Source organism: Callorhinus ursinus, unplaced genomic scaffold (assembly GCF_003265705.2).
Source record: "Callorhinus ursinus isolate GAN/ISIS: 27379988/994484 unplaced genomic scaffold, GSC_fseal_2.0 scaffold7, whole genome shotgun sequence".
Taxonomy (NCBI): domain Eukaryota; kingdom Metazoa; phylum Chordata; class Mammalia; order Carnivora; family Otariidae; genus Callorhinus; species Callorhinus ursinus.
Genome location: NW_027397069.1, coordinates 23,640,995 through 23,664,550, shown reverse-complemented (window position 1 = coordinate 23,664,550; position 23,556 = coordinate 23,640,995). Strand labels below are relative to the sequence as shown.

General features: G+C 37.4%; 1 protein-coding gene across 16 annotated transcripts in view; it reads right to left on the bottom strand.

Moving 5' to 3' along the window:
* The window catches only part of RBM26 (RNA binding motif protein 26), an 84,766-nt gene extending 61,769 nt beyond the window's left edge, over positions 1-22,997 (bottom strand). For 8 of the 16 annotated variants that reach the window (XM_025874702.2, XM_025874705.2, XM_025874703.2 and 5 more), the window contains exon 1: positions 22,357-22,994. In XM_025874702.2, the coding sequence (XP_025730487.1) occupies positions 22,357-22,427 (71 nt within the window). In that variant the 5' untranslated portion in view covers positions 22,428-22,994. Of the gene's footprint in view, positions 1-22,356 lie in introns of all 16 variants that reach the window. The other 8 variants (XM_025874707.2, XM_025874711.2, XM_025874709.2 and 5 more) reach the window with 5 other exon arrangements.
* Positions 22,998-23,556: the final 559 nt, after the last annotated feature.

The following is a 23,556-nucleotide window of genomic DNA, read 5'->3' as shown; positions in this document are numbered from 1 at the left end:
AGAGAAAGAGAGAATATATACAAATCTATCTCACTAGATCAACAGCTCACTTTTATCAAGGACCCTTTCTTTTTCATCTTCATGAAGTACTTAGAATAAAATAAGTTGATTATCTTCCAAATATCACATTCATCTTTCAAAAATATTTAACAAGCACCTACTATGTAAGGCACTGTTCTAGATCCTGATGATGCAACTTCGAAAAAAAATTCAGTCCTTGTCCTCACAGAATTTACACTGGGGCTGTTGAAGCTCCAGTGGAGGAGACACAATACGTACATAGATACACACAACATATTGACATGTAGACAAGTGCTCTGAGGAAAAATAATGTAAAGCATGAAGATAAAATACAGAGTAAAAGGAATGAAGAGAAGGAAAGAGGAAAGAACAAGAAAGAGGAGAAAAAAATGAATGAATATATATTAGATGAAATCATCAAGGAAGAATCCTGATGAAGTAACCATTTAAACAGGGATCAGAATTTAAACAGGGATCAAAATGGAGTACAAGCAAGCTTTGGGCTATCTGGAAAAAGGACAGCCCAGGCCGAGGGAGCCCAACAAAAAAGGTCTGAACTGGACACCTACTTATACATGAGACACAGGAGTCCAGTGAGTTGGAGAAAACAGAGTATTCATGAACAGCTGGATATCTAATCTCTCACCTCTTTAAAGATTTAAAATCAAATGCTCAATGAGCTTTAACAAATTAAATGTCCAGATCACCATGAAGTCATTCAAACCAATGATTTTAAAGGCATAAAAGTAAAATTTTAACAATCTCTGAATTTGTGTTAAGGATATAGTAATAATAATGAAAAACATTAGTAGGGGTAACCATCTAAGAAGGTCATTCTTTTCCAAAAGTATCTGAGGAGGGAAGTACATATGCTAAAAAAGTTGGAGAAGCCAAAGCAATGCAGAAAATCAAATGTTAATAATAAAATAAAACCTCCCAAAAGAACTGACATGAATCAAATCACTCTTAGATATAAAGATTGTAAATTAATCTTCCTAACACACTCTTCATATTAGTTTTTACTTTTCAATTTAGGACTTTCAAAATAGTAATGACAAGGAAAACAAGAAAAGCTAGCCTTCCAGTACATTCTTTCAAAAAGAAGTTTGTTTTGCTTTGCTCAAGTTTCTTGGAGGCTTTAGAAATTCAGTGGAAGATAACTGAAGGAATTTAACCCAAGCTTCCATTTTTGGTAATCTTGAGAAGGTGTAGCTGGAGGTGGCAGTGGAAATTAAAAATTAAATTTAAATATGTTAACTCAGTAACTTTAGAACACGGATATACACCCACATCTGTTCCTTCCAAATTTTCACTTTATATTCAAGAAAAATATCTAATTTGCATCAAAGTCATAGTTCTATTATTCTGTACTTAGGATTACTCTTTTAAAACTCCAAATCCCATTACAACAAATATAATACATACACTGAAAAATTCAATTGCCATTGTTTACTATACAGTTTCATTCAATTCAAATAAGGAAGCAAAAATGGATTATTTGTATGTAGTAATTAGCTACAGCAAAAGTTATTCATTAAGAATTATCATACCCACTTCATATCTAAACATGATCCATCCATGAGCGTAATACAAATCACTTCTTACCACTGCAAACTTAACCACTACATGTAATTACATGTAATTACAACACTGAAAACTATTCAGTCAGTTCTCTCATTCCCTGTATTACCCAAGAAATAGCAGCAATGCCTTCTTTCCTTGAGAACAGTAGTCCTCAAACATTTTGGTCTCAAGATCAATTTACATGTTAAAAACTATAGAGAACTCCAAAGAGTTTTTATTTAAAAGGGCTACATCTACCAATATTTACCATATTAGCAAAACTGAAAAAAATTAAATTATTTAGTTTAAAATAACAAATCAAATAAATAACAAACCTACAATTTAACATAAGAAGCCCTTGGGGGGGTGGCATTCAAAAGGAGGAATTTAATAAATGGAGACTCTAAGGGTGTAAGGCTAACTTTAGGCACAGCTGGATTCAGGAGTTCAAATGATATCACCAGGACCCTCTTTCCATTCTGCTTTCCCTTGAACTCATTTCATTTTAAGCAGGCCCTCTCCACATGGCAACAAAAACAGCCCTGAGCAGCTCCAGGTTTACATCATTCTGATAGCTAGTGAATCCAGGGAAAGGGGACTGCTTTCCTCTCCTCCTGCATCATATTGGTCCTTGAAAATTACTCAAGAATCTTCCCCAGTTTGGGTCATTTCCCTACGCAGGGCAATGATGGGCAGAGTTCCATGAGTAAAAGCCTCCCCTGAAACTAAATACCCTATTTTTTAATGAAAAAACAATTATATTTCTACAACAGAATAAAAATCTGGTGAGAAAACTGACAATGTGTCACAATTTTGCAAATACCATTAAATGTCTGGCTTAAAAGACGACAGAACAATTTTAATATCTACTTTTATATTCAATCTGTTGGGATATACTATTTTGGTTGAAATGCATAAAGAAATCTGACCTCATACAGATCTATAGTTAGAAAAGGGAGGACTTCACAGACCCTATGAAAGGTCTCAGGAAAGCTCAGGAGTCCTCCCATCACACTTGAGAACCACGGTTTTAAAATTCATTTTAAAAGTATCTGTTAAGTGATTCAAAGACAAAGTCAATCCTCATCTTCAAAGACAAGGCCCACCAACTCAGATTGGAAAACTCTATGCTGTTCACAGCAAATAACAGTAGCCCAAATGGCAAACTGAGCACAGACAGGTATAGTTATAGTATCATGTCACAGAACTCTCTCTTAAAAGTGGGACTGGAGGTGAAATGCTGATATGGCAGCCCACAGCAAAACTGCACATTTAGTACATGTTTTATATTCCAATTCAGAGAAGACTGGAGTTCTCTGGGAAAGGACTCTGGCCTCCAAAGGCTACCTCTTCAGTTACTCATATTCACATTTTACCTACTTATAAACCAGAGCCGAGGTATTTCATCCTTTCAGTTACTAAGAGAGAGAGGAAGCCAGGAACCATTTTCTTTCATGACCAAGAAGAGACAGAATTATCCAAAAGAAATAGCACTAAGACAAGAAGTCTGAAAAAAAAAAAACTTAGCTAACTGAACTTTAAAATAATTCAGTATGTAACCTGAAAATAAAAAGAAATTCCCCCTACCTGTTTTTCAAGAGCCACAGAATCCCCCTTTCTGAATACTCATGAGTAAATTTTAACCCTTTGGAAGAGATAAATAACAAAATTCAACTAAGTAGAAACATTCTATAAATTTTTCCTGAAATGCCAGACCTTAAGATCTGTAAGCATGTCTGTCCTGTAATTGTTGCTATGGGTATGCTATGCTTGTCTGTTTCCCCTACAGGGATTCTAGGTAACTATGCCTACCTTTTCCCCAGACCCAACTACAATGTGTTGAAAAGTATCAACTAATTATCATACTATGTAAGAGCACATTAAATCAAGAGTATTATCAACAAAAACTCACAAAAAAACAGCTCTTAGTTTAGGTCAAAACCAATTATGACAAGTTCAAGACCTGTCACAGATACAAAAAAAGTCAATAAAATGTCTCAGCATACTGACAAGTCTTTCCTCCTTGCCTTTCCTCCTCATATATATTCAGTACACAAGTCCCAAGAATATTGCCATTTCTTCTCAATCTCCTGCCGAAGTCCAAATTCAGGCATTTCACAACTCACTCTTAAATCTACAAGAAAAAACTGCTAACTAATCTTCTTTGCCTCCAAAAACGCTATATAATCAAACATCTACACACCCCAGTATCCTTTAAAAAAAAAAAAAAAATCTGATCAAGTTACTACCCAGATTTAATTTATCTTTCCCAGTATACCACAAGCTAGTCCCCAAAATGTCCAAACACTTCAGCATGGCAACAAAATTTAATCTAACTCTGAAACCAACAAAGGCTGCTGGAGTCAAAAGCCTCTTCCTAACCAAAATGAATAGTCCTAATTCCTCACAGAAATGTTCTTCCAATTCTGGCTATTTAATGTCATCAGAAGCTTCAAACTTTAACAGAATCCAATTTGAGAGAGTGCATGAAAAACTTCAGAGACTGGTCACTGCAAGTGTATGAACAGTTTTCAAATGGGATCTACCTCGTTCACTATTATAAAGAATGAAACTTTATAAAAGGTAAAGTAAAGGGGCGCCTGAGTGGTTCGGTCGTTAAGCGTCTGCCTTCGGCTCAGGTCATGATCCCAGGGTCCTGGGATCAAGCCCCGCACTGGGCTCCCTGTTCCGCGGGAAGCCTGCTTCTCCCTCTCCCACTCCCTCTGCTTGGGTTCCCTCTTCGCTGTCTCTGTCAAATAAATAAATAAAATCTTTAAAAAAAAAAAAAAAGGTAAAGTACTAGAGATATGAAAATAATATAAACCTATGACTATAGTCACATTGGCAATCTCTTATAAAATGCCCCCCAAAAGGTCTTGAAGTACTTATTACATTTAAAACTATATTACAGACATCAGCATCATTGCAACATGACTCCTTCCCTTTTTCTCTCCTCTCTGATTTACAACTAATTAGATATCCATAACTGAAGAGGGAAAAAAGCACCTCTGCACAGGATAGCAGAACACCTGAGAGATCTATCCATCTGTGCACCTAGAAGTGAGTGGACTGGATCACAGAGGCTATAGCAACAGCAGACAAGGTGGTGCCTGGTCCAGCAGGAAGCCAGCACAACCTTTGCAGCAGAGGAGGTGGTGGGTAAAGGCAGAATAGGGCTCTGTCTGACCATGCATGCTAAAGCTACAAAAACCAGCTGCTCTCTCTGCAGAGAGACCACAGTGACTGGGAAGAGGGGAAGGAAAGGGAAGTAGGCAAAGAGAACTGAAGGAAAGGGTCTCCTGCTATCTGCCCTGGGGGGTAAGAGGACCACCCATGGACCTCTGGTACCCCCACCACCACCACCAACTTGAGGATCCCCCGCAGACCACTAGCATACCAAAACCCTGAAGTGCTAAATATACACCTCTCCCCAAGCTCTGCAGCCACCCTTTGGTCCCCCTTTTTTTTTTCTTTTAAATGTACCTGCTGAACAACCTTAACGTGAGTCAGCTCTGGTAAGAGAAACCAAAAGCTTGTACTATAGTGCCACCTTCTGGGAAACAAAATGAAGGCTCCTAATTACAAACCTGCTGAATTGTTAAGAATCAAAGCAAACAAAACCTTGCCTAAAATAAGAAAGATGTTTACTACTTCAAATGGCGAAGTCGAAGCACTTCCTATCAAACACCATTAAAAGTCACAGTAATAGAGTGTCACAATAAAAAATGACAATTTTCCAGCAACTGAACCCAAAGACATGAAATACTGTGATCTAATTGATAAGGGATATAAAACAGCTATTATGAAGAAATTCAATGAGTTACTAGAAAACTCAGAAAAGCAACTCAATTATCTCAGGGATAAAATTAACAAAGAAAAGGAGTACTTTACTGGAGAAATTAAAATTGTAAAAAAAAAAAAAAACCCCACAATTCTGGGGTGAACTCAATATATGAAGAATGAATTAGAATGCACTGGAAATGGAGAAGATCCTATGGAAGAGAGAATTAGCACACTCAAGGATAGAAATATAGAAATGATTCAGATGGAAGAGGAGAAAGAACTAAGATTTTTAAAAAGTAAAAAAAACCCAGGGCACCTGGCTGGCTCAGTCAGTAAAGCGTAACATTCTTGATCTCAGGGTCATGAATTCAAGCCCCACAATAAAAGTATCTTAAAAAAGAAGAGTGGGAGAAGGGAGCACAGAACATATTTAAATGATAGTTGAGAACTTCCTAAACCCAAGGAAAGAACTGGATATACAAAACCACAAAGCTAACAGAACACCTTATTATACCAACACAAAAAGACCTTCTCCAAGATACATTATATGAAAACTGTCAAAAGTCAACAAGAATTTTAAAGCCCAGGAAAAAAGAGAGTAACCTACAAAGGTACTCCCATAAGGCTATCAGCTGACTTCTCAGCAGAAACTCTATACTCCAAGAGAGAATGGAATAACCTATTCAAAACCCTCAAAAGATAAAAACCACCAGCCACTAGCAGTTATTTTTGAGATACAAAGGAGAAAAGAGGTTTTCCCAGACAAACAGAAGTTGAGAGAGTTCACTATCACTAGACATGCTCATAAGAAATGTTAAGGGGTGCCTGAGTGGCACAGATGGCTAAGTGTCCAACTCTTGGTTTTCACTCAGGTGGTAATCTCAGGGTCGTTAAAATGAGCCCTGCATCTGGCTCCATGCTCGGCATGGAATCCGCTTAAGACTTTCTCTCCCTCTTACCCTCCCTCCCATGCTTGCTTGCTCCCTTTCTCTCTAAAATAAATATATCTTCCCAAAAAAAAAAAGTTAAAAAGAGCTCTTCAAGCTGAAATGAAAAGACCAAAGTACAGAAAACTCTGATTAAGGTAATAAATAGAATGCTCAGAATTAAAATACTGTAACTCTTTTTTAGAATAGTATATCAAACTCTTTAACTATGGCACAAAGGTTTAAAAAAGCGTATCAGAGAGGCACCAGCTGGCTCAGGTGGTGGAGCATATGACTCTAGATCTCAGGGTTGTGAGTTCGAGCCTCACATTGGGCATGGAACCTACTTAACATAAAAAAAATTAGAAATTTTTAAAAAGCACATTATTAAAAATATAGCTACAACTTGATAATGAAACCACAATATAAAAAGATATAACTTATGGGGCGCCTGGGTGGCTCAGTTGGTTAAGCGACTGCCTTCGGCTCAGGTCATGATCCTGGAGTCCCGGGATCGAGTCCCACATCGGGCTCCCTGCTCAGCAGGGAGTCTGCTTCTCCCTCTGACCCTCCCCCGTCTCATGCTCTCTCTCTCTATCTCATTCTCTCTCTCAAATAAATAAATAAAATCTTTAAAAAAAAAAAGATACAACTTATGACATCAAAAATATAAAAGGGGAAGTTTAAAAAGATGGAATCTTTATAGGCAAATGAAGATAAATTTTTATTAGCAGAAAAAGGACTGCTTGTCTAAGAGATTTTTTTATGTAACCTCATGGTAACCACAAAGCAAAAATCTACAGCAGAGACATGAAACTAAAAAAATGGGAGACTGAGCAAATCACCATGGAAAACCAACTTACAGACAGAAACAAAAGGAAAAACAATGGAAAAAAAAAAAAACAAATAAAAGAACCAGAAGAAAAAAGACGAAATAGCAGTAGTAAATCCTTACATATCAATAATCATCCTAAACATAAATGAACTAACTCACCAATCAAAGCAGAATAGCTGGATGGATTAAAAAGACAGAACCCAACTACATGCTGCCTACAAGAGACTGATTTCCACTCTAATGACACACACAGGCTCAAAAGTGAAATGATAGAAGATGATATTCATTCGAAGCAAACAAAAACAAAAAGGTGGGCAGAGCCATAATTACATTAGACAAATAGACTTCAAGCCAAAAAAGGTAACAAGAGTCAAAGAATGTCATTATATAATAAAAGAGTCAATACATTAAGAAGATATAGCAATGTTAAATATACACACTCCCAAATCCTGAGCAATGAAATATATTAAGCAACTAAAAAAGATCTTAAAGGAAAAACAAACAGCAATACAATAAGTAAATGTAGGGGATTTCCATACCCCACTATCTGTTATGGACAGATTATCAAGGCAGAAAATCAACAAGGGAACATTGGAATTGAACCACATTTCAGAACAAATGGTCTTAACAGACCTATATAGAACATTCCATCCAACAGGAGCAAAATAAACATTCTTCTCAACTGCACATGGAACAGTCTCCAAGACAGAGCACAAGATAGGCCACAAAACAAATCTCGGCAAATTTAGGAAGACAGAAATCATACCAACTATCTTCCCTAACCACACCGGTAGAAACTAGAAATCAACAAGAGGAAAGTAAGAAAATCTACAAATACGTGGAAACTAAGCAATGTACTTCCAAACCACTGGGTCAAAGAAGAAACCAAATGGGGAATAAAAAATTATCTTGAAATAAACACAACATATCAAATATTGTGGGATGCAGCAAAAGCAGTTCTGAGGAAAATTTATAGCAGTAAGTGCATATATTAAAAAATTAGAAATATCTCATATAAACAACTTAACTTTACAACTCAAGGAACAAAGAAAAGAATAAATTAAGCCCAAAGTTAGAAGAAAATAATAATGATTAGAGTAGAAATACATGAAATAAATACCAGATAAACATCAGAAAGGATTAACAAAACTAAGAGCTGGTTCTTTGAAAAGATAAATAAAACTGATAAACCTTTAGCTAGACTAAGAGGAAAAGAAGTGAACGCTCCAAAAAAAAAAACAAAAAATAAAATCAGAAATGAAAAAGAAGGGTGCCTGGGTGGCTCAGTTGGTTAAGGGTCCGCCTTCGGCTCAGGTCCTGATCCAGGGTCCTGAGATCAAGTTCTGCAACGGGCTCCCTGCTGCTTCTCCCTCTGCCTTTGCCCACCCCCATCTCTCATGAATAAATAAAATCTTAAAAAAAAAATGAAAAAGAAGGCATTACAATACAATAGCTATTACAGAAATACATAAACTCTTCAGGTACTATAAATAATTATATGCCAACAAATTATATAAACTAGATGAAATGTATACATCCCTAGAAACACACAGCCTACCAAAACTGAATCAAGAAGAAACAGAAAATCTGAACAGACCAATAATTAGTAAAGAGATTGAATGGGTAATCAAAATCTCCCAAAACAAGAAAATGCCAGGACTAGACGGCTTCAGTGGAGAAGTCTATGATGCATCTAAAGAATTAACCCCAATCATCCTCATAGTCTTCCAAAATAACGAGGAGTAAACACTTCCTGACTTCTTTTATGAGGCTAGCATTACCCTGACACCAAAACCAGATAAGGATACCACAAAAAAACTACAGACCAATATCCCTAATGAATACATATGCAAAAATACCCAACAAAATATTAGCAAACCAAATGCAAGAACACATTAAAGGGAGTATACATCACAACCAAATGGGATTTATCCCTGGGATGGAAGAATGGTTCAAAATATGCAAATCAACAAATGTAAGACATCATATCAATAAAATGAAAGATGAAAATCACACGATCTCAACAGATGTAGAAAAAACATTTGACAATATACAACATCCCTTCATAATAAAAAACCTTAACTGACAGACCAGAGCCATAACCGCAACACAATAAAGGCTATCATATAGGACAAACTCACAGCTCACATTATACGCAATGGAGAAAAACTGAAAGCTTTTCTTCTAAGATCAGGAATAAGACAATGATGCCCACTCTCATCTCTCCTATTCACTATAGAACTGGAAGTCCTTGCTAGAGCAATCAGGCTAGTCAAAAGAATAAGAGGCATCCAAATTGGAAAATAAGATGTAAAACTATTTCCCAATGACATGATTTTATTTAAAAAAAAAAAAAAAACCAAAGATTCAACCAAAAAGCTTTTGGAATTAATCAATGATTGCAGTAAAGTTGCAAAATACAAAATCAACATACAGAAGTCAGTTGCATTTCTTTATGCTAATGATGAAACACTGAAAAATAAAGAAAACTATCCCTTTCACAATACCACCGAAAATAAGAAAATACCTAGGAATAAATTTAAGCAAGTGAAAGATCTGTACAACAAAAACTACAAGACTGTGAAAGAAATCAAAGAAACAAACGGAAAAATATCCCATGTTTATGGAGCGGAGGAATTAATATTGTGAAATTGTCCATCATTGCTCAAAGCAATCTAAAGATTCAGTGCAATCCTGATCAAAATTCCAATAGTATTTTTCAGATAAATAGAACAAACAATTCTAAAACTTGTATGGAACCATGAAAGACCCTGAATAGTCAAAGCAATCTTATAAAAGAACAAAGCCAGAGGCACCATACTCCCTGATTTCAAACTATATTACAAGGTAATTAAAAGTGTGGTATTGGCATAAAAACATAGATCAATAAAACAGAACAGAGCCCAAAAATAAACCCATGTAAACATGGTCAATTAATTTATAACAAAGAATTTACAATGGGGAAAGCAGTCTATAGTCTCTTCAATAAATGTTGGGAAATTTGGAAAGTCATATGCAAAAAACTAAAACTGGACCAAAATCTTACACCATATACAAAAACTAACTCAAAATAGATTAAAGACTCAAACTTAAGAGACCTGAAACAAAGGTCTTAAAGAAAACTGGTGGTAAACTCCTTGACATAGGTACTGGCAATGAGTTTTTGAAGCGGACACGACACCAAAAGCAAAAGCAAAAGCAATAAAAGCAAAAACAAGTGGGACTACACCAAACTAAAGGCTTCTGTAGAGCAAACAAATCCATCAACAAAATGAAAGACAACCCGCAGAAAGGGAGATTTTTGTAAACCATAAACTGGAAGGGGTTAATATCCAAAGGATATAAAAACTCCATCAACTCAAAAACAAACAAAAGGAAACATTCCAATTTAAAAAATGAGAACTAAATAGCCACTTCCCCAGAGAACATCAAAATGGTCAAGAGACACATGAAAAGATGTTAAGTATCGTGAATCATCAGGGAAATGCAAATCAAAACAACAAAGAGATACTGCCTCACACCTGTTAGAATAGCTACCATCAAGACAAGAAACAACAGATGCTGGTGAGGATGTAGTGAAGAGAGAACCCTCATACATTGTTGGCGGGAACAAAAAGTGGCCCAGCCACTAAAAAAAAATAACATGGAGGTTCCCCCAAAATTTTTAAAAGATCTATCATTCAGTGAACAATTCCACTTCTGGGTATGTACCCAAAGGAAATGAAAACAAGATTTTAATGAGATATATGAATTTCCATTTTTATCACAGCATTATTCACAACAGCAAGATCTAAAAACAACCCAAATGCCCATCAACACATAAATGGATAAAAAAGATGTGGTACATAAATACAATGGAATATTATTCAGCCACAAGAAAGGAAGATACCTTTCCTTTTGTGAAAAAAAAGAAGGACCTTCGGCACATTATGCTAAGCAAGATAAATCAGACAGAGAAGGATAAGTACTGTATGAATCACTTACATGTGAAATCTAAAAAAACTTAAATCTGGGGCACCTGGGTGGCTCAGTTGGTTGAGCGACTGCCTTCGGCTCAGGTCATGATCCTGGAGTCCCGGGATCAAGTCCCGCATCGGGCTCCCTGCTCGGCGGGGTGTCTGCTTCTCCCTCTGCCCCTCCCCCCTCTCATGTGCTCTCTCTCTCTCTCTCATTCTCTCTGTCTCAAATAAATAAAATCTTTTAAAAAAATAAATAAAAAATAAAAAAACTTAAATCTGTGAAAGAGAGAGTAAAATGGTGGCTACCAGGGATGGGGGGGAGGGAGACAGGTGTCATGGTGTTTAAGGGTGCAACTTGTAATGAGTAGGAAAGAGGCCTTGGAGACCTAATTCACTGTATTACAGACACTGACAATAATATTGTACTATAATTATGTGATAAATATCACTATATCGACAATCATATTAAGATACATAAATGAATTAAAGTGACACACTTTACACCTTAAACTTATACAGTGTTACTCAGCAAATTTATTCAATTAAAAAAACTATATTACAAAGAGCAACAAATGATCTGCTGAACAGCGTATTTTAATGCTTATAATATGTAGAATCTGTAATCATTCAAGTATTTTTCACTTTTGGTAACTTTAAGATTTGTATAAATCTTAAACTTGTAGAAATGCTTTTTCATAACTTTTAAATTGCCAGTAAGCAATGGAAAATTAATAATTGGAGAATGTGGGCAAAGCATCAGGGAGTGTCAGAACAGCAGGATGCAGAAAGTTATAAAGTCAAAAACAGACCAGAATTTATACTGACATACTCTCTCTCCTTGTCACTTTTTAAATGGCTCTCAGACAAGAACACTAGAGAAATTACTTGCCACAACGCAGTACATGACTTCAAAAAACAAGTTTATCTGAACTACCGGATTTATTAAACAATCACCACCAGGGGGCCTGGGTGGCTCAGATGGTTGAGCGTTGCCTTCGGCTCAGGTCATGATCCCAGGGGGATCGAGTCCCGCATCGGGCTCCCTGCTCAGCAGGGAACCTGCTTCTCCCTCTGCTTCTCTGTCTCTCATGAATAAATAAATAAAATCTTTAAAAATAAATAAATAAATAAACAACCACCACCAAAAGCACACCTGGCTGAGCTTTCAAAACACACATCTTTTAATGTTAAAAAGGCCTCCAACAACAGTATTAGCTGACATCTGGAAAGTAATTCCTCTCTAATGAGAACTGGGAGGGGGGTGGGAAGGGGAGGAGAAGCAAAAAAGAGAAGGAAAGGGGAGGGAGAGATATGGAGGGAGAATGAGAGGGAGGGAAAGAAAGGAAAGAAGGAAAAGTTAGAGAAAAAGAAACTACATATGGCAAGATGTTCACTGCAGTTATTTATAAAGTAAAAAAAAAAAAAACCCTAGGAAATGAACTAAATTACAAGTAAAAATATGATTTAGTAAACTATGGTAGAGCTACTCAAAACTGGAATCAGCCATTTTAAAGGTATAAAGACTACATATTAATATTAAAAGTGCTAGGGTAAGAAGTGTGAAGGACTTTAACTTTTCATTTCAAAGTCTTCTGGCAAGTTTTCTTTCTTGTAACTATGTGCAGGTATTTAATACTTTAATAAGCTAATTTTTTTTCTACAAAGTAGAAATATATATAGTATATTCACATAATGTAATACTACGGAGCCACTGGGAAGAACAGGAAACCAAAGAACGGTATGGGAGGATATGTACAGTGTCTGTTACCCGTATCAGTTACAGTAACATATGAACAACATGATCCTATGTTAAAAAAAATTACAGTTGACCCTGGAGCAGTGCAAGGGTTAAGGGTGACAACTCCCACATAATCAAAAATCTGTGTATAACTTCTGACTCCCCCAAATCTTAAACTCTACTAGCCTACTGTTGACCAGAAGCCTTACCAACAATATAAACAGTCAATTAACACACATTTTGTATGTTATATATAATTATATATTATATTTTTACAATAAAGCTAGGTAAAAGAAAATATTAAGTTATTAGGAAAATACATTCACAGTACGGTAAAACATTCATGTATAAGTGGACCCGTGCAATTTAAACCAGTGATATTTAAGGGTCAACTGCATATACCTACATAAACATAGTACATGTATGTTTATTTTTATAAATATACAATTCTGTATTTACATATGGGGATCAAGAAGGGGGTTAGGAAGACTCACTTTTAGTTTATATTTCTATACTATTTGAGTTTTTATTAAAACAAGTACGTACTATTTTCAATTAAAAAGAAAAAGAAAAATTGTGTTAACTAGTCGATACTAAAAAAAAAAAAAATAGCACTGACATTATTAAAACTACATAGCATGCATTTGACAATGGAATACTACTCAGCAGTAAAAAGGACCAAACTACAGATATATGTAACAATATGGATAAATCTCAAGCACATTTTCAGAGGGGCTCCTGGGTGGCTCAGTCGTTAAGCGTCTGCCTTCGGCTCAGGTCATGATCCCATGATCATGTTCCGGAATCGAGCCCCGCATTGGGCTCCCTGCTCAGCGGGAAGCCTGCTTCTCCCTCTCCCACTCCCCCTGCTTGTGCTCTCTCTCTCGCTGTGTCTCTGTCAAATAAATAAATAAAATCTTAAAAAAAATTTAAAAAAAGAACATTTTCAGAAGTAAAAAGAAGTCCTGCTCAAAAGAGCACCTATTCTAAAATTTCATTTATATAAAGTTCCATAACCGGCAAAGCTAATATACACTGGGAAAAAATCAGAACAGTGCTTATTTCTATGGGTAAATGGTAGCACAGGAAGGGGAATGAGGAAACTTTCCAGAATGATGGGAATGTTCTTTATTTTGACAGGGAATTGATTTACAAAGATGTACACATTTGTCAACTCATCAAAGGATACACTTTAAGATCTGTGTACACTACTGTATACAGATTATATCAAACTTTTTTTTAAAAAACTATAAATACTGAACTCTAATGATAGGCATAAATACTTAGGGGTAAGTTCACTAACATCTGCAATTTACTTTAAAATACATCAAAGGGTAGGGGCAAGTACACTAAAATATTAACAGCAGAATCAAAGTGATGGGTATACACGAGTGTGTCATGTGGTAAATATATACACTATAGTACTTTTTGTCCCATTCATCGATACAGATGGTTAAATTATGGTATATCCAGTAAATTAAAATACTATGTAACCTTAATAAAAAAGGCAACACTTTTATGTATTATGTGGACATCCAAGTATGATACCAATTATGTAAAAAGGAGAAAGAATACATAAACGTATTTGCTTGTGTGTCGGTAAAAATATCTCAGGAAGAATCACTAACAGATCTCAAGCAAATTCCATTATTTCACACAAACACACAATACTAAATATGACCCCAAGTTAAAAATAAACTTTCACCTGTTTGAGAAGTTACTACTTGTAGATTGAAAAGGATTTTTCCACAGAAATGAGGTAGTGGGAGTAAGTGAGTGACTAAGTTTGGTAGGAAGGGATTATACCATCCACTCATTTCTCTCATTCTCTATCCTCTGGGACTAAGGAAGCAGGAGGAAGAAAAAAATATTCCTAGAAGCTTTTTAGCTCAAGCTTGAATTAGTCATTCTTGATGTGTAGACACCAAACACTGGAATACCTTACTTTCTGTTTTGCTCATAATAGTATCTCTTTTGATTTATATGCATACAAAATTATTTGGGAACTATTATAAGCCAAAGACAAGGATATGCTAAAACATATAGAAAATGCTAAATCCATTTTAACTACTCAGCACTCAGATGAAAAAGTCAAATAAGGTTGCAGCAGTGAAATGTGGTAATGAGTCAACTCAACAAAAGTTAAAGGGATGAAGAAGGTAATGAAAAATATTTTAACCAATAATTAATTACAGAAAAACTCTTCTACCAGCTGTAAAATTCATCAGACTAGAATTATCATTTGGCATTCTTTTCTGGGCAGCTCCAAGGAGGCCAGCAGCTTGCACATAACAGAATTCAAAAATACTTTGAGTAAATGTTATTAATATTTTTCAGTGTCCTTTCCCCCCTAAAAAAAAAGTCACTTAAGCTTTACATAATCTGAAGGTGCTATGAAGTAAAAATAAAGAGAAACAGACCCAGAGATTAGTGACTTTTCAAATTGCTCACATATCTGCTGCTCTGAAATAAAATTCTCATTACAGTATGGTAGATTTTAGAGTTTACACTTCTCTCTGCTTAGGTTATGGTTACACAGACTAGAAATTTCAACCACTGCATTTGATATACTACACACAAGGCATGTGCTGGGTGCTGTATACAACAGGAAGATAGTTAAATCTAGGATTTGGAGTCCACTTTCAAGGACCTGAGATTCTAATAATGAAGACAAAATAAATGAGAATTAATTACTAAACAAGTATGCAAGTGATGAATGTCATAACTGATGCAAACTAGTGCTATGAGAGAAGAATCATGTCACTCCTTCCAGATGGATGGATCATAAATAATACTCTGGAAGAACTGGAATCATCCTTGACCTTTGATTTCAACATATATAAAGGAAATGGAGAAAGGCAGTATATTATAGCGCACAACAAAGCTCTGAAATCAAAATGTCTTGTTTTGAATCCTTTCTCCATTATTTACTAGCTATGAATGAACCACATTACTTAATCTGCCTATGACTCAATTTCCTCATATTTAAAATGGAAATAGCAGACTCTAGCTCACACTCAATGAACACACAATGATTACAATATAAGCAGCCCTCAACGAATGTTACCCTCTGAAAGATGCGAAAGGGGACAGGATAAACAATGGGATACAGAAAAAAGTTCAGCTTTGCTGAAATTAAGACTCACAAAAAAAGTGGGAAGATAAAACTAGAAAGATAAACAGATTATACATTTTGAAAGCTAAGTCAAAATGTATGCAATTTATTTAGGAGTGCTGAAGATTTTGGTCAAATCAAAGGATATAAACAAGGCTGGGCATCCAGGATGGAACTAGAAGGGAGAAAAAAAACTGCAAGGGTTTGATAAGGAATGTGAGGCCCCTACTGAGCAATGTCATTAGTAAGAATTATTAAAAGAAAGAGATAGAACTCAATGATTAACTGAAGGGGGAAAGGATGAAGGGAGGAAAAGCTAAAATTTCAAGCCTGGAAAATTTGAGGAAATGAAATGCAAATTAGTAAATTCAGAGAACATTTATTTTCAGAAATGTAGTTTGAAGTTCATGTGGGAGAACCAGGTAGAAACACAGCTAGCAACTGGAATAAGAGCTTAAGGCTTTGAAGAGAGATTAAGTCTAAACATACATACGTGAAAAATAATGTAGAGACTAGAGGTTCTCTTGAAAAAACTCTGAAATTCAATGCAAACTTATATATATGCAATATTCTAAGGAAGGAAGTCTTTAATCAAACTTTCAAAGACTCCAACACACACACACACACACACACACACACACACACACACACACACACAGTTTTTAAGAACCACTGGAACAGATTATAATGGAAACTATCCATGGGAACGAATGTGAATGAGATGACAGGAGTAGAAATAGCTGAGAGGAAAAAAAGGCATGGAAACAGAATTTGAAAAAACATAATTAAAAGGCAAGAAAAAGAACTAAAAAGGACAGAGCTGATTTGAGAAGAAAGGAAGCAAAGTATTAGGGATTCAAGATATAAGAAGTTAAAAAAAAAGGCAGCATCAACACTGCTTTATGTTATACATATAGGATAAATATAAAATTTATATAAAACCTCTACATTTAATAAATTCATTGGTAACACTGAGGTAAGCAATTTTGTTTGTGTATAAGGAAAAAGAAACTATATGACAAAGGATTAAGAACTAAATGGTTGGGGACAAAGGAGTGAAAAATTAAAGACTGACTACTATTTCTAGATTTACTAGTGAAAAGAAAAGCTAGCATGAAAATGACTGGAAGAAAAGTATGATTTTACTTTTTGTTTTGTTTTTGCTGCTATTGTTGCTGAGTTTTTCTTCCTTAAGGACTAGAAAATTGACTTTTTATGCCAAAAGGAGTCTGTAAAAAGAGAAAGATCAAAGAAGGGAAACAGGAATAAAGTTCAGCAGTGAAAAGATCACCTTTCAATTCTTCCTGTAAAACAGGAACAAAAATAATTTTACTGTGGTGAGAAAGGTATAGTTAACAAGTGTGGGTGAAGGGAGAAAGAGACTACAAAAACTCTGAAAAAGTTTCTTTCTTAAACTGTAAAGCACTGATAACCATGATGCTTTCGAACTTTATTCCTTTATAACTGCAGCTAGTATTATGAAAACGTAATAGTAAAAAAGTGCATACAGTAACAGGGCAGAATACACTATATTGTGTGGTAGTAAATTAAGAACATGGCTCTAGAGGCAAAAAAGTAGAAGTTTAAATTACTGTTTAGTCACATGCTATGGCTAGCTGTGTGACTCTAGACAAGTACCTTAAATTTGTGCCTCAGTGTCATCACTTGCAAACCGGAGGTAACAATCCAACTCTCAGAACTGGAAGTAATACAAAACTTTCAACAATGCATACAAATGCAGGTGGTAGTGGCAGCAGCAGTGGTAGTGATAAGAGTTAACAGTAGCAAGTAATGTAACCTATTTATGTTTAGTCAAGCAGTATTTAAGGACAGAGGGAAGGGCTAGGCTCCTAAAAATGTGACTCAGGGGCCCCTGGGTGGCTCAGTCAGTGAAGCATCCAACTCTTGGTGGCTCAGGTCATGATCCCAGGGTTGTGAGATGAGCCTGCAGGGTTCCAAGCTCGGCAGGGAGTCGGCTTAAGATTCTCTTTCTCCCTCTCCCTCCCCACACCCTGCACACTCTCTCTTGGGGCGTGGCTCTCTAAATGAATTAATTTAAAAATCTTTTTAAAAAAAAGTGTCTCAAATCTTTCAACTACAAAAGTAATTAAGTACAGGGGCGCCTGGGTGGCTCAGTCGTTAAGCGTCGTCTGCCTTCAGCTCAGGTCATGATCCCGGGTTCCTGGGATCGAGCCCCGCATCAGGCTCCCTGCTTGGCGGGAAGCCTGCTTCTCCCTCTTCCACTCCCCCTGCTTGTGTTCCCTCTCTCACTCTCTCTCTGTCAAATAATAAAATAAAATCTTTAAAAAAAAGTAATTAAGTATAACTCCCCCTATTATACCAATAAGGAAAGGGGAGGTTCATTTGCCTAGATTACTCAGTTAATAAGTGGCAGGAATTAGATGTGAACATTAGTTTGTACGGTTACAAAACTTGGCTTCTTTCCACTACACGTTACCGCCACACCACTACATAGCAGCAGGAGCACAAAACTATGCATTCTGTTCTTTACTACTAACCTCACAAAATCTGGGCACATCATTAAGTCTATCTGCCTCTCCATTTTCTGAAAAATTAAGGAGTTTTTTCAAATTTGATTTTGAGGTTTCCCTCCAGCTAAAATAGTCCATGATTTTACTAAGTTACCACATTTAGTGATGTGTAAACTCATAAAAAGTTTCAAAATACAGCAGAAAACCTTTTCTGTTTAGAAAACAAAAACAGAAAAAGTGAACATCCAAAAAAAAAAAAGCTTAAAATTGTTTTTCCAGGACTTCACATTAGCAAAGAGAATGTTAAAGAAAAGACCAACATCTAATTTCATTTTATTACAGCAAGTATGACTAAGCAAATGTTTGAGAGAACAAAATTTCAATCTTAAGTATTTCAAGATGCCAATTTTAACACCTACATTTTCAATAATTTATGGGGAAAAAACCCCACAAAACTCAAGAGCCCTGACACATCGACAGACCTTATAATCAAATAACAAGCAGATTTACCGACTTTCATTTCATGCCAAAACACTGCAACCAGGCTGGGTTTTTGTTTGTTTTTATGTCAATCTGAAAACTCTCCTGCCCTAAAACCCTTCACTGGCTTCCCACTATCCTTCAATTAACATCCAAAATCCTTAACATGACTCAACAAAGTCTTGAATGATCCAGCTCCTCTCTCTGGAGCTATCCACTGCTATTCCTCCCTTTGCTCTTTTTTCAAAAATTTCATTTTCCCCAAGATATTTTTTTTCTTTCATTTTAGGGCTTTCATACAATCTGTTCTTCAAAACCTAGAATGCTTTCACAGCTCTCCCACCCTTTTGTCCTAGCAAACTGCTACTCATCCTTTTAAGTTAAGATCAAATGTTATACCAGCAAAAGCCTTTCCTGACCTTCCAAACATACATTTTGACAGCATTCTGGACTTCATAATACTCAAAGGTCTTAAAATTACTTGTTCAACATCTGTCTTCCCTGCTAAATGGTAAACAATATGAAGATAGTTATTGCAGCTTGTTTCCCAATATTCCCAATATCTAACACACTGCTCAGTACAGATTAAGTACTCTATGTTTGCTGAATTAACATATTCAAAATGCAGGGGAAGTCCCAAACCATGAGATACTTTACTAGCACAAGTAGCTAGAAAGTTCCATACAAGTTTTGAGTTATATCCTACCCTTGGTCCTTCAAATGTTTCTCCTTCAAATAGGTGCTATTTAGCAATTATACTTTTAAAGTAAAGCAAAAAATCCCTTTAGATAACAAACACATCTTAAAGCTTCACAAAACCAAGGTTAGAAACCACAAGTCTTAAACAATTGGAATCAGCTTTAAGTCATCGAGAACTCACCTGAAATGCAATGAAAGGGACAGGAACTTGAATAAAGTCTCAATTTTACCACAGCAATATACATTATGAAAGGACCAATCCCAATTCCTACCACTGTCTAGGCTGTACTAGCAGCCTTATTTATCCTAACAGTAATGACTGCAGTGCTACAGTCATCTAAGTAGGCTATGATATCTGAAACATGCTTTATTAAAACTGAATAAAAGTCACAAGCATACATACTACATAACTGTAAGTAATCTTCTTTTAGGTTATAGCATAAAATAGAAATGTTAAACCACTACCTTGTGTAACTGCAGCTAATATAACGTTGTTAACTATAACTCAAAAAAATATTTTTTAGAAGGAGTGCTATTTAAACTCAAAACTTTTTTTTTACGTTTTCTGTTCACCTAATATTTATTGAGTGCTAATTACAAACCAGGCAGTGTCTAAAGATTCTTAATACATGTTTATTATTTCCCCATACAGATGAGGAAACGGGAGGCACTGAGTTAAGTAATTTACCCAATATTATACAGCTGGTAAGTGGCAGAGGCAATATTTAAAGCCAGCCATTCTGACTCCGGAGTTCGTCCTCTAAATCTCTACAGCCACTGTTGCACGCTCTCTTCTCCATCCACTGAAATAAGGTTTCTATCTGGACCACCTCACTTCAATAAAACTATTTTGCTAAGGTCACCAATGACTTCTACCTTTCCAAACTTAAGGACCACTCATCTGACTCCACCTTTTTCATCCACTCTGCAGCATCCCATCAAGTTGACAACTCGCCTCTCTTGCCATATATTTTTCGTTAGTAACATAAATCTCAGTCTTCTACCTCAGATGTGGACTCTCCTTTCTTACCTAGCAACACATTCTTACTAGGAAATCTCCCACAATTCCATGGTTTCAAATACTCTCTGTGTGACTCTCTAGTCCTGCCCAAGTTCTAGACTCAACCCAACCACCTCTTAAATATCTAACTTGGATGTGTAACAAACACCAATTACCTTTCCACCTCCCTTCAACCTGTTCTCTCCCAGCCTTCTCTATCATCATCCATCCAGCTGTTCAGGCTAACTTCTTAGTCATTATCCTTGATGAGCCTTTCCCTCATCTCCCACATCCAATCCATTAGCAAGTTCTATCAGATCTACTTATAAGACATATTTCGTTCTGTCTCCACTATCACTATAATATAAACGACCCACATTTCTGCCTACAATGCCCTTCAGAATAGTCTACTTTCATTCTTGCCCCCTTAATCTCCACAAAGCGAGCAGAATTAAAAAATCAAATCAGTCCCTGCCTGCTTTAAATTATCTAAGGTCTCACTGTATTTTCAATAAGATCCTAGCTCTTGACCATGGCCTCAAAGAACCATAATAATGCAGCCCCTGCCTAATTCTCCAACCTCATGTTATTCCATTCTCTCCCCCATCACAATGTTCCTTGCAGCCAGTTACCTTCCTTCTCTTCCTGGAACACACTGTAATCGTATCTGCCACAGGGCCTTTGCACTTGCTGTTCCTTCTGCAAGGAACAGTCTTTCTCCAGACTGTGACCCAGATGGTTCGTTCTCCCCAAGTGTTGCTCAAATGCTACCTCCTGTGAGAGGCCTTCTAATCATTTATATGACCCTCTATTATTACAACCACCACTTCTATTTTAATCTGAAGTTATCTTACTTCTTTAAAACTCATTTATTACTGTGTTCTCAACTTTGGAATTTAAAAGCTGTCACCAAAGCCTCCCACAATATACAGCAGGCACTCAATAAACTTATTAGATGAGTGGATTTAACCTTTTTCATTGTTTACTGTATATCAACTAACTTTGATATAGCACCTGGCCCACAATATATTTTGTATGTATTAAAAGATAAATCCTTAAAACACTATTTTTTCCAGTATAAAACATTCCAGCACTCTGAACACCCCCTCCCCACAGTCCATCTACAGCATCCCACTTAAAACTGCCAAATATCCCATATGGATAAATAACATTTTCTTCCTCCTCTCCGAGCTAACAAACGTGTAAGTAGGAAAAGGGAATCTTACTGGGCACCTTGGCACCTGTTACATCTTCAATCAGTTAAGAGAGGTGCGGGTGAGCCAGATAGCACATGGGAAACGTGGCCTTTCTTTCGGGGACTGTATTTAGGTAAAACGTGAGTGGCTTACATTAGAACTGCCCTAATCCCTAATACGGGCCATTCACTTCATTTAAAGAAACAAGGTAAAAATAGTCTGGGCAAGAGGTAAGGCTCGGATTCACTAAAATAAAAGAAACCGATTTGGTGGCCCTCGTCAAATGTGTGTGTAGGTTCGAGTCGGTCTACATATAACGGGAAAACGAGAGAAGAAGGTATCAGTTCAAGGACCAACTCGGCGGTAAGATAAAGGTCAGCTCAAGCTCTCTGGAGTCTCCTGAACCTGGAAGCGAGGGTGGAAAAAGAAAAAACACAAAACCCTGGGATCTCTGTTCACCGCTTCGGCCTCCATCACAGGCACTTCGGGAACTGTGCCCGCCTATCTCCCACTTCCATCCCTGCAAGGAGATAGCCCCCGGATACTCACATGGGCTCGAGAGTCTTGCTGAGCCAGGACTTGAGTGCCTCGAAGTTTTCAATGATCATTTTAGAAACCATCCACAGCGGCCCCGAGGCCCGTCACACTCCTCCGCCCGCCCAGGTCGCGGCCGCTACAGCCGCCGCTGCCCCCGCCCCCTCCTCCGCGCGCCGCCCGCGTGGGCCGCGGTGGGAGGCGCCGGTGGCAGGTTCCCGCGAGCCCCGATCGGCGAACAGCTCCGCGGGTACCGTCGCAGGCCGGGAATCCACGGGGTGCCAAGAGCTCCCCGTCCCCGGACGCCGGCTGAGGCAGCAACGGTTTGCCCGGGCCCTCCCCCCTTCCCTCCACTCGAGCAAATCTTCTTGGACCGGGAGGGCGACACACGCCTAGATCCGGGCTTTCACTCAGCCTCGGGATAACGTGGTGTCGGCAACGCAGAAGAGGCAAAAGTGAAAAAAGCGAAGACGAAGGGCAGCTCAATGGGAACGATTCGGGGGGTCTTCCCGGCTCCTAGCACCCCCAATAAGATGGCTGCCGATAAATCTCGCGAGAATTGATGAAGTCTCGCGGTAACTCCCAGAGCCTGCTGGGAAGAGACGTAAGACCAGCGGAAAGCGCGCTGGTCGAGTGCGGTACTTCAATTTTTTGCTTGTTTGCGTGGTTCGTGGCCTTTGTGCTTTTTTACGACTTGGCCAGCGTACGGAATAAATTTTTCCTTTTTTTACAAGAAGGCAAAGGCCGCTGACTCCAGAAACAGTGGGAGTCCCACTTCGTCCTATGTAATAGACGGCCATGGCGCATCAGTTGGAACGAACCTCCGGACTGGAGCGCTCCTTGAGAGCGTCTACACGTTGTGCGAGGACGCACGGCGGCCCGTGGGTTCCAGGTGTGCTGTACTGCCTCCTCCGTTTATCTCAGTGTCCTGCAGTACCATATTTTGTGCTCTGTGGTGTGGACAAGATTGGGAAGCACAGGCTGGTGTAATCTAACTCTCTGAGACTTCAGAGGATTAGTGTCTTGTCCAAAATTAGTGGATTCGATCGCAGAGAGGTAATGATCTAGGGATGCCCCCAAAGAAAGGTGAGATAACCTTGACGGTTCTGAAATAGTTTTCAAGCATCTGAAACTTCGGAGTTTTCCCCAGCTAAAGATAAGGACAGTGTGTTTTTAATTCTCTTCATTTAGAGCCGATTCAACCACAGATCGGAA